The 12,204-nt window shown below is 50.0% G+C and overlaps 1 protein-coding gene across 2 annotated transcripts in view; it reads right to left on the bottom strand.

The window, feature by feature from the left end:
- Positions 1-12,204, bottom strand: part of GASK1A (golgi associated kinase 1A) — an 81,332-nt gene that overhangs the window by 40,454 nt on the left and 28,674 nt on the right. Inside the window, exon 2 of one of the 2 annotated variants that reach the window (XM_063636625.1) lies at positions 7,145-11,328. The exons of the other annotated variant lie outside the window; for it this stretch is intronic. Within the exon in view, the coding sequence (XP_063492695.1) occupies positions 7,145-7,165 (21 nt within the window). The 5' untranslated portion in view covers positions 7,166-11,328. The remainder of the gene's footprint in view (positions 1-7,144; positions 11,329-12,204) is intronic. 2 annotated transcript variants of the gene reach the window in all.

A 12,204-nucleotide genomic window follows, 5' to 3' on the forward strand; every position in this document is an offset into this window, starting at 1 on the left:
GTATGTCAGGGAGTTAAGGGAGAAGACAGATTCTGACAAGAACGGGGTTGGGGCTGCCTAGCAATTGTGGGAAGGGAAGTCAGGAGAGTTCTGCCTGAAGGAGCCCAGCCCACTGAGAAGCTGGGGAACTGTGCCAGGCAGGGGACAGGAACCACCACCAAACTCCCTGCCATTGCCTCCACAAGGGTAGAAACAGCTCTCAACCAGGAAGTGCAGCTCTCAACCGGGAAATGCAGCTCTCAGCCATGAAGTTCTAACCATCAAGGGCAGTGTCCTTAATAGCATTATTTGTTTATAATTCTGGGTTCCCCACCTTACCATGGTTGCACTGCAGATGCAGTCTACTTCCCTGCCTACTCTCTGGCTTTGGCCATGTGACTTGCTTTTGCTACCGGGATATGAGTGGGTATAACATATACCATGTCCTACTGGAAGCTTTAAATGTGTTTGTGTGGTTTGGCTTGCCTCCATGCAAACCTGTCCTTACCGTGAGAATAGTTTGCCCCAGGTGAAGCACCTGGAACAAACCTGAACTCAACCTCCAGCCTGGAGCCAACCCAGCCATGCTCACCAGGCCCAGCCTACCCAACTCCTATTACCAAAATATAGGCATATGTTTTGGTTAGCTATTGCGACTGAGGCTATTTGCTATGCAGCATTATTGCAGCAAAACCCAACTAATACACACCTTTTGGTGGCATCTCTTGGGCTCAATGTGTGCCCTTGGTCAGATAACAGGCAGGCAGGTTAGCAACGAAGCCTAGCACCCCTCCGTCAGTTAATAAGAGTGTAGTGCTATCTCGACAAATGGGGCTCAGGCTGTGATGAGGATGATGGTGCAACCCAGTCTCAGATATATCTCTTGAACCAGTTTCCCCAGTAAGATGGTATGGAGGGAGCCTTCTGTCAAATGGTGGTCTTTTAAGAAGGACTTTTCTGAAAATGTTGAATACAAATGGACTTTGCACGGTGACAGCTTGAGAAACAGGGATGCTTGGAGGAAAGGACCGTACTTAGAGTTTACAGTTTGTACCGTAATAGGCAGCAGGAGATTTTCCTCATTTCTTTGGGGAAATCCAGTCAGGATCTTGCCTGACAGTTTGGCACTAGATCTCCACTCCCCAGACTGCCTCTACGCCCTGCACCACTCTACACCCTGACACCTCCACTGCTTACAAATATGACTGCAGTTGGCTGGCTGCACAGGACCAGCTGGCAAAGACAGAGGCTAGGTCATCTTTCCTCAACTACCAGACATCAAAAAAGGATGACAAAAATCTGGTCCTCCACCAAACTGCCATGGACAATGGGATAACATGCTGGGCAGGGAAGATGGAGAGAAGACAGATCACATGCTCTTCTCCCCACCCAAACAGACAAAATCACAAAGCACTTGTAAGGCGTTTTTTAAGAGTTTTCTGGGTGGGAGAAAGGGTAGAAGGAAGCCATGTGATGGTGTGTGTGTGTGTGTGTGTGTGTGTGTGTGTGTGTGTGTGTGTGTGTGTGTGTGTGTTAAAAACGGAATTTGGGTCTAACTCTGGAGTCATCACTAAAGGTGTGACAACCCCTTAGTTTTTGTTCCCCGACCTTTGCCCCCTTCTAAACAGCCACCATGCCTGATTCATCACTACTTAGGCTCTGAGTTAAACTGGCAAAGATTTGGGAATTTGGAGTTTCTGTTCCATTTCTTAAAGTGCAGTTTGCCATAACAAAACTATGGCTGGGGTGAAAGGGAATATATGAGCAGACTTTCAGAGGGCTGGATTAAAAGCACATTTCCCAGTCCTAGGAGGAACTCAGCAGGCAACGCTGCTTTCCTTGATTTCCCAAAGGCAGACCCCAGGCAGGCAGAGCTGAACCGGCCTCTAGGGCAAAGGCAACAGGCACAACCTCCCTCTCCAGTCAGATATGCTGGGTCCTGAGAGGCTGGGCTGTTTGCTCCACTGTGGGAAGAATAACAGGCAGCCTGTCTCCAAAGCTACCACCAGGCCAGGCTCCCTTGCTCAGCTCCATCAGAGGGTTTGATTTTTCCTTACACATCAGCAACTTCAAGACAAGAGTGGACTTTTGCCCCTGTAATTTCTGGCTCAGCCAATTCCAGGAAAAAGAAAGAAAACCAAAGGAATGATAACTAACATTGATTCAGCATTTGCTACATGTCTGAGACTGCTTGAAAACCTTACTTATAATTTAATCCTCATGCCCGTCTTATGAGATCTGTACTACTGTTATCATCCTTATTTTACAGGTGAAGAAAACAATGCATAAAGAATCAGAGAGGCTCAAGGCTCACACTGCTGACAAGGGCAGCACCAGGGCACGAACCCAGGCAGTCTAGCTTCAGAGCTAGCTGACCTAGTTGCTGTGCCACCCTAGGAAGAAGCTGCCACCTAAAGCCCCTGCTCCAGCCCTAATTCTGAAAGACTGCACTGGGTCTTAGGGGTGGGCCTTCTCTCAAAGGGGGCTTATCTGTTCAGGACTGATCAGTTCATCCACAAGTGAGGCTTGAATGAGGTCAAAGGCAGGTTGCAACCTTTTTCTATCAGGACAAATTGAGGAAAAATAAAAATATTTTTAGGCTAAATGTTTTTCATTCAAAATGAAAACAGCTTTGTTATGTCTCTTGTCCTCCTTTATTCTTTATTTGAGAAATAGAAGAATATCAATGAGAAAAATTCCACCATTTGATATACTCCAATCTGGGCATATTTGAGAGGTAGCATCAGAAGCAGCTTACTAATAATCTGTTATCCTTAAATTAGTCTAGGGCTTGATATCTAAACCAGGCAGGTTCTATGCCTCCTGCTCATTCCAGAACCAGATGGTGCCCCAGTTCCACGTCAAGAATTATCCAGACTATCAGCCAGGAAACTGAAAACATCTGACTTGTGGGGTGACTATAGCAGTGCCCAATAAAAATGGCCACTTGTTGAGCACATACCACGTGCCAGGAACTCTCAAAATCCTACAACATATGTGCTGATATGATAACGTTACAATGGTAGAAATTCAGATCACTGGCAGGCAAGATTTAAATTTTTCCAGTAGCCCATGTACTTTTCACTTCACACACAAGGATGAGGGAAGAATCCACAATCTTGGGATAAAGATGTGAGTATAGGAGGGTGCTAAGCATGGGGAAGAAACCTGGGATTTTGCTGCGATTTTTGCTGTCTCGTTCAACGACTTCCTGTAACTTCACACAGCCTTTCCATATGACTAAATACAGCCACTTCCCGTGACTTCAAGCAGCCCTTCCTGTGACTTCATACGGCCACTTCCCAGTGACTTCACACAGCTCTTCCTGTGACATCACACTGAATCTTCCTGTGGCTTAACACTACCTCTTCCCGTGACTTCCCACCTTCCTGTGGCTTCACCCTGGCCCTTCCTGTGGCTTCACACTGGCCTTTCCTGTGACTTCCCATAGCCCCATCCTGTGGCTTCACACTGCCCCTTCCTGTGGCTTCACACAGCCCCTTTTTGTGACTTCACACAGCCTCATCCTGTGACTTCACACAGCCTCATCCTGTGACTTCACACTGCCTCTTTCTGTGACTTCACACTGCCCCTCCCTGTGACTTCCCATTGCCCCTTCCTGTGGCTTCACACTGCCCCTTCCTGTGATTTCCCACTACCCCTTCCTGTGACTTCCTACTGCCCCTTCCTGTGGCTTCACAGGGCCCCTTCCTGTAGCTTGACACAGCCCCTATCTGTGACCCCACACTGCCCCTTACTGTGAACTCACACAGCCCTTTCCTGTGACTTCACACAGCCCCTTCCTATGACTTCACACTGACCCTTCCTGTGACTTCCCACTGCCCCTTCCTATGACTTCACACTGACCCTTCCTGTGACTTCCCACTGCCCCTTCCTATGACTTCACACTGCCCCTTCTGTGACTTCCCACTGCCTCTGTGACTTCACATTGCCCCTTCCTGTGACCTCACACTGCCAATTCCTGTGATTTCACACTGTCCCTCCCTGTGACCTCACACTACCCTTCCTGTGACCTAACACTGCCCCTTCCTGTGACTTCACACTGCCTCTGTGACTTCACACTGCCTCTATCTGTGATTTCACATTGCCCCTTCCTGACACCTCACAATGCCACTTCCTGTGACTTCACAATGCCCCTTCCTGTGGCTTCACAAGCCCTTCCTGTGGCTTCACATTGCCCCTTCCTGTGACTTTACACTGCCCTTCCTGTCATGTCACACTGCTCCTTCCTGTGGCTTCACACAGCCTCTACTTGTGTCTTCACAGGGCCACTTCTGGCATGTTCACACTGCCCCTACCTGTGGCATCACACGGCCTGTTTCCCTGTCATCACGGCCCCTACCTGTGGCTTCACACAGCCTGTTTCCCTGTCATCACAGCCCCTTCCTGTGACCTCACACTGCCCCTTCTTGTGGCTTCACACAGCCTCTACCTGCAACTTCACACTGCCCCTTCCTATGACTTCACACTGTCTCTTCCTGTGACGTCACACAGCCACTTCCTGTGACTTCCTATGCCCTTTCCCGTGGCTTCACAAAGCCCCTTCCTGTGACCTCACGTTGCTACTTCTGCCCTCACACAGCCCCTTTCTGTGACCTCACAGAGCCCCTCCCTGTGACTTCACCCTGCCCCTCCATGTGACTTCCCAAACCCCATCCTGTGGTTTCACATAGCCCCTTCCTGTGGCTTCACACTGCCCTGCCCCTCCCTGTGACTTCACACTGCGCTGCCCCTTCCTGTGACTTAACACTGCCCCTTTCTGTGGCTACACATGGCCCCTTGCTGTGGCCTCACACAGCACCTCCCTGCCTGTGGCTTCACACTGCCTCTACCTGTGACTTCCCACTGCCCCTTCCTGTGGCTTCACACAGCCCCTTTCAGGGACTTCACACACCCCCTTCCTGTGACTTCCCACTTCCCTTCCTGTGACTTTGCACAGCCCCTTCCTATGGCCTCACACAGCCCCTTTCTTGTGACTTCACACTGTACCTTCCTATGGCTTCACATTACCCCTTCCTGTGACTTCACACAGCCCCTACCTGTGACTTCTCACTGCCCCTTCCTATCACTTCACACTGCCCCTTCCTGTGACCTCACACTGCCCCTTCCTGTGACCTCACAAGCCCCTTACAGTGGCTTCACATAGCCCCTTCCTGTGGCTCCCCACAGCTCCTTCCTGAGAATTCCCACTGCCCCTTCCTGTGACTTCCCACTGCCCCTTCCTGTGATGTCACACTGCCCCTCCCTGTTATTTCACACCGCCCTGCCCCTTTTTGTGACTTCCCACTGCCCCTTCCTGTGGCTTCACACAGCCCCTTCCTGTGACTTCACAGTGCCCCTACCTGTGATTTCACAGAGCCCCTTCCTGTGGCTTCACACAACCACTTCCTGTGACTTCACACAGCCCCTTCCTGTGACTTCTCACTGTCCCTTCCTGTGGCTTCACACAGTCCCTTCCTGTGACCTCAAATTCCCACTTCCTGTGACCACACAAGCCCCTTCCAGTAGCTTCACACCACCCATTCCCATGGCGTCAAACAGTGCCTTCCTGTGACTTCAAACAGCCCCTTCCTGTGACTTCACAGGTCCCCTTCCTTTGGCTTCACACAGCCCCTTCCTATGACTTCCCATTGGCCTTTCCTGTAGCTTCACACCACCCCTTCCAGTGACTTCACACTGCCCATTCCTGTGACATCAAAGTGCCCCTTCCTGTGGCTTCACACAGAACCCGTGACTTCACACCACCCCTTCCTATGACTTCATACTGTCTCTTCCTGTGACTTCACACAGCCACTTCTTGTGACTTCCCACAGCCACTCATTCTGACTTCCCATTGTCCCATACTGTGACTTCACAAAGCCACTTCCTGTGACTTCCCACAGCCACTTCCTGTGACTTCCCAATGCCCCTTCCTATGGCTGCACAATGCCCCTCCTTTTGGCTTCACACTACCCTCCCTGTGGCTTCACACTGCCTCTTCCTGTGGCATCACACTGCCCCTTCTTGTGGCTTCACACTGGCCTTTCCTGTGACTTCAGACAGCTCCTTCCTCTGACTTCATACCATCCCTTCCTTTGACATCCCACTGCCTCTTCCAGTGACTTCAGACAGCCCCTTCCCATGACTTCATACTCCTTCTTCCCGTGACTTCTCACTGCCCCTGCCTGTGGCTTCACACAGCACCTTCCTGTGACTACCCCGTCCCTACCTGTGACTTCACACAGCCCCTTCCTGTGACTTCACACTGCGCCTTCCTGGTTTAACACTTCCCCTTCCTGTGGCTTCACACAGCCCTTTCCTGTGACTTCCTACTGCCCCTTCCTGTGGCTTCACACAGTCCCTTCCTGTGGCATCACACCACCTCTTCCTGTGACTTCACACTACCCCTTCCTGCCACTTCTCAAAGCCCCATTCTGTGGCCTCACACTGCCCCTTCCTGTAGCTTCACATTACCCTTCCTGTGACTTCCCACTGCCCTTTCCTGTGACTTCACACTGCCTCTTCCTGTGACTTCCAACAGCCACTTCTTGTGACTTCCTACTGCCCCTTCCTGTGGTTTCACAAAGCCCCTGCCTGTGAACTCACACTGCCACTTCCTCTGACCTCACCTAGCCCCTTTATGTGACTTCATACAGCCCCTTCCTGTGACTTCTCATAGCCCCATCCAGTGGCTTCACCCAGTTCCTTCCTGTGATATCACACTACACCTCTCCTGTGACATCCCACAGCCCCTTCCTGTGACTTCACACAGCACCTTCCTGTAGCTTTCCACTGCACATTCTGGTGGCCTCACACTGCCCCTTTCTGTGACTTCCCACTGCCCCTTCCTGTTGCTTCACACTGCCACTTCTTTGGCTTCACAATACCCCTCCCTGTGGCTTCACAATGCCTGTTCCTGTGACTACCTACTGCCTCTTCCTGTGGCTTCACACAGCCCCTTCCTGTGGCTTCACACAGCCCCTTGCTGTTACTTCCCACTGCACCTTCTTATAACTTCCTCCTGCCCATTCCTGTGGCCTCACACTGCCCCTTCCTGTGACTTCACAGCACCCCTTGCTGTGGCTTCACACAGCCCCTTCCTTTGACTTCACACTGCCTCTGTGACTTCTCACTGCCCCTTCCTGTGGATTCACAGAGCCTCTACCTGCGATTTCACACTGCCCATTCTTGTGGCTTCACATTTGCCTCTTCCTGTGACTTCCCACAGCCACTCCCTGTGACTTCTCACTGCCCCTTCCAGTGACTTCACACAGCCCTTCCTGTGACCTCATATTGCCCCTTCCTGTGACTTCACACTGCCCCTTCCAGTGGCTTCTTGTGACTTTCCACTGCCCCTTCCTGTGACTTCCATCTGCCCCTCCCTGTGACTTCCCACAGCCCATTCCCGTGATTTCCCATGCCCCTTCCTGTAGCTTCACAAAACCCCTTCTGTGACTTCACACTGCCTCTTCCTGTGATTCACACAGCCCCTTCCTGTGGCTTCACACTGCTTCTTCCCGTGGCCTCACACAACCCCTTTCTCTGACTTCACATAGGCCCTTCCTGTGACCCCACTGCCCCTTCCTGTGACTTTCCTCTGCCCCTCCCTGTGACTTCCCACAGCCTGTTCCTGTGATTTCCCATGCCCCTTCCTGTGGCTTCACAAAACCCCTTCTGTGACTTCACACTGCCTTTTCCTGTGATTCACACAGCCCCTTCCTGTGGCTTCACACTGCTTCGTCCTGTGGCCTCACACAACCCTTCTCTGACTTCGCATAGCCCTTTCCAGTGACCCCACTGCCCCTTCCTGTGACTTCACACTGCCCCTTCCTGTGGCTACACACAGCTCCTTCCTCTGGCCTCACACTGCCCTTCCCTGTGACTTCACACAGCCCCTTCATGTGACTTTCCACTTACCTTCCTGTGACTTCACACAGCCCCTTCCTGTGGCCTCACACAGCCCCTTTCATGTGACTTCACACTCTGCCTTCCTGTGGCTCCCTGTGGCTTAATAGAGCCACTTCCTGTGAGTTCACACTGCCCCTACTTGTGATATCACACAGCTCCTTCCTGTGGCTTCACACTGCCCCATTCAGTGGCTTCACACAGTTACTTCCAGTGGCTTCACACAGCCCCTTCCTGTGACCTCACACTGCCCCTTCCTGTGACCTCACACTGCCCCTTCCAGTGGCTTCAAACAGCCCCTTTCTATGGCTTCCCACAGCCTCTTCTTTTGACTTCCCTCTGCCCCTTCCTGTGACTTTCCATAGTCCCTTTTTGTGACTTCCCACTCTCCTTCCTATAACTTCCCATTCCCCTTCCTGTGGCTTCACACAGCCCCTGCCTATGGCTCAACACTGTCCCTTCCTTTGGCCTCACATTGTCCCTTCCTTTGGCCTCACACTGTCCCTGTTACTTCACACAGCCCCTTTATTTGGCTTCACACTCCTCCTTCCTTTGGCTTCACACTGCTCCTTCCTTTGGCTTTACACTGCCGCTTCCTGTGACTTCACACTGCCCTTTTATCTGGCTTCACACTACCCCTTCCTATGACTTCACACAGCCCCTTCCTTGGCTTCACATTACCCCTTCCTGGCTTCACACTGCCCCTTCCTAACTTCACACTGCCTCTTCCTGTGGCTTCATACTGACCTTGTGGCTTCACACAGCCTCCTCCTGTGACTTCACACAACCCCTTCCTTTGGCTTCACACAGTTCCTTCCTGTGATGTCACATAGCCCCTTTCTCTGGCTTCACCCAGCCACTTTCTGTGGCTTCACACAGCCCCTTCCTGTGACTTCACATAATTTCTTCTTATGACATCTTCCAGCCCCTTCCTATTGTTTCACACTGCTCCTTCCTGTGACTTCACTCTGCTTCTTCCTGTGACTTCACGTTGTCCCTTTCTGTGACTTCACATAGCCATTTCCCATGACTTCACACAGCCTTGACTTGCTGCAATTCAGTGTGTGCTAAATCCTAGAAGCCAGCCCTGCCTTGTAAATGACAGCCCACACAGTGGGTTCTTACATACAGAAAAAGGTTCCTATTTGCAATAAAAATCTCTTGTGATCTTCTCCTAACCATTTTTTTTTTTTTCTGAGATGGCGTCTCACTCTGTCGCCAGGCTGGAGTGCAGTGGTATGACCTCGGCTCACTGCAACCTCTGCCCTCCGGGTTCAAGTGATTCTCCTGCCTCAGCCTCTCAAGTAGCTGGGACTACAGGTACACGCCACCACACCCAGCTAATTTTTATATTTTTAGTAGAGACGGGGTTTCACCATGTTGGCCAGGATGATCTTGATCTCCTGACCTCATGATCTGCCCACCTCGGCCTCCCAAAGTGTTGGGATTACAGGCGTGAGTCACCATGCCCGGCCCATTTCTTAATCTGCCTAAGCAAATGCCCTCTTGGCACATTTGAATAAAACTATTTTGAACAGTTAAAAACACCATAGATATTTTACCTTAATGGATTTGTTGGGGGGTGGAGAGGGGGGAGTTGGGGAAGGTAAGAGGCTAAAGGTCCACGGCAGGGTGTAATTTGAAATTCCTCTGAGGCGCAGATCTGAATCTCATTTACTTCAAGCAAATATGGTAGGAGGAGCCAGTCATGTGTCCACGGCTGTCTGCCCAGGTTCTGCTGCTTAGCTTCCATAGCATAACATCAGGGATATTGTAATCTTATTATGTGATGGAAACTTCCTTGGTGAACAAATGGCAATAGCTAGTGCTGGGGAAGGAATGAGAACCAAAAGAAGCCTTAGAAAATGATGGTTCTCAGTTGGGATGGGCGTGGGGAGGGAGTGGTACACAGGGAGACAAGAACCAGAAAATATTAGCTTTTAAAGCAAGAAAGAAAGGAATGTCAAACTTAGAGATGGCAGAAATCTATAATCCAAATGAATTCTCCACCCTCATGAAATACGAAAAGCAATTCAAAAAATCATTTCAGCAAAAGCCAAGGTAAAAATTGTTTTTCAAGGACAGTGACAGAAATTGAAAATTTAACTCTTGCAGCCCACTCTACTGTATTTCATGGGAGAACATAAAATGCTATAACGGTGTTTCTCAAATTTGGGGATTTGAGAAAGCCTCAAGAAGGAGGCTTTCTTGAGAAGCCTTGAAAGCATTAGGGTTCTACTGAAGAATATGGCCTAGCAGGAAGAAGACTCTGGCTGGGTAATATCTGAGTATGAGTTCACCTTTTCAGACTCCCTCCTTCACCAGAGTGGTTTATGTTATTGTAGGTATTGAGTTGCTATCTATAACTGCCTGGAACCCAACATGTGACTGGTAGACAATAGGGAGTGAAGGATACTGGGAAAGGCATATGATGTTAGGCATGCACTTTGGAGACCCTCAGGGAACCAGTGTGGGAATCCAGAGCATCCTGGGGCAGGAGGCAGCTTCCTCCAAAGGAACAATGTAGGGGTGAGGTTGCTCCCCAGACAAATTGTGCTGCATTACAATTTTATCCTTCTATTCTGACCTTCCCTAATGCCAAGCACTGGACCATGAAATAAGGACACCAGTGAGAAGAAGGCTTGGCCCCTGCCCTCCAGCAACTCACTGTCTCAAGTAAAAAGGTAATGATATAATAATTTCCCTTATGCCAATTCTGGCAAATCTAGCCTTGCCTACATTCAGGCCACTTATCTTTCCAAACTTATGGGACAGGGCTGGTGAAGCATGGAATACTGGATAGCAGCTCTGGGTGCCACCACCTGAGGACTCCACCAACATCTGATGACACCATGAGTTTGTTACATGTTTTTCACTGTTATGGCTAGAAGGATGTTGCCTCCAGATATTCTCACAATGACTCTAGCAGGTAGGAAGGAAATATCGTACCATTTTATGGCTGAGGAACTCGAAAAAGAGACTTCGAAATTTGCTCAAGGTGACACACCACCTAAGTAGAAGAGCTGGGATTCCAACTCTGGCCTCCAGCCTGCAGAGACCAAGCCCTTCCCAACACATAGGAGCCAGTTCTGGCCCTGGGGACTTCAGGGCACATGGGGGAAAGAATTAGCTCAGGCCATCAGGGGTTTATCTAGAAGAATTTTCAATGCTCCCAGATAACCTGGGGGAAGCAGTGCTAGCAGAAGGATTTTAAAGACATGAGAAATACCTGGATCTGTCTCTTCATTACATGGGCTGGGGTTCCTGACACCAGCTGAGACACGGGAGATGATGAATTGTGTTATCTTTCAACAAATACTTACACTCACTTCAGAAAGGCAGCATCTGGAAGGATGCGCTGAAGGATACACAGGAGCTGGACTCTCTAGGTCCAACCCCCAGCTTTGCCACTAATGAGCATATACTTCACATCAATTTCTCCATCTGAAAAATGAGTATGAAAAAGATTCCTCCCTCAAAGAGTTGCTGTGAAGATTCAACATATTTTAATGTATATAAAGTGCTGCGAACAGAGCCTTGCATACATTTTTATAGTTATTACTTAGCATTATCATTAAATCTCATGATTATTAAATCTCCAAGGTACCTGGTAACTCCAGCACCTCCTTTAAGTTACTGCCCCATGCTGCACTCTCTCCATCTGTGGATGGGCTGGTAACAGTTAGAGTCACAGCATTCTGAACACTGGTAAACCACGACTGAGAGGAAAGCGTGTGAAGAGGTTTCAGGGACTGATGCCAAGGTGCCTCCTCAGAGCCACCACTTGCTCAGGTGACCAAAAGAGTGACCTCTGACTCCCTGCTCTGCTGCTCCCAAGTGCAGTTGACTTCTAAAGCATGGCCGCTCTGTACACACCTGTAGAGCCCTGATGAGTGTGAAAGCATTCCTGGGCAGATGCCTGGCAGCAGGAATGCAGGGCTCAGACACAAAATACCTCTTAGAAGATTGGCACTTGAGAAGGTTAAAACAAAGCTATAGTTGAAATCTGAGGTGGAAAAATTAAATCTTTCCTTTTTCCTTCAGTGAGTCTATCAGATAGGAAGCCTGCACACTGAATGGGAAATAAAGAGGCCTTGCAGTGGGGATGCTCATGAGGCATTTCCTGACAACCGTGGGCATAGACCTCCTTCCAGCCAGGTGACCTCCGGCTTCAGAGGACTAGGAAGGAAGCAGGCAGCCACGTCTGGGGGTGCACGTGGCACCATGGAGGCATGGAGGTCCTCCCTTGAGAGACTCCAGAACACCAACTGTAGCCAGCATTGTTGAGCATCTCCCGTGCTAGACCCTGTGCCAGGTACC

This window comes from Symphalangus syndactylus, chromosome 1, assembly GCF_028878055.3.
Source record: "Symphalangus syndactylus isolate Jambi chromosome 1, NHGRI_mSymSyn1-v2.1_pri, whole genome shotgun sequence".
Classification (NCBI taxonomy): Eukaryota; Metazoa; Chordata; class Mammalia; order Primates; family Hylobatidae; genus Symphalangus; species Symphalangus syndactylus.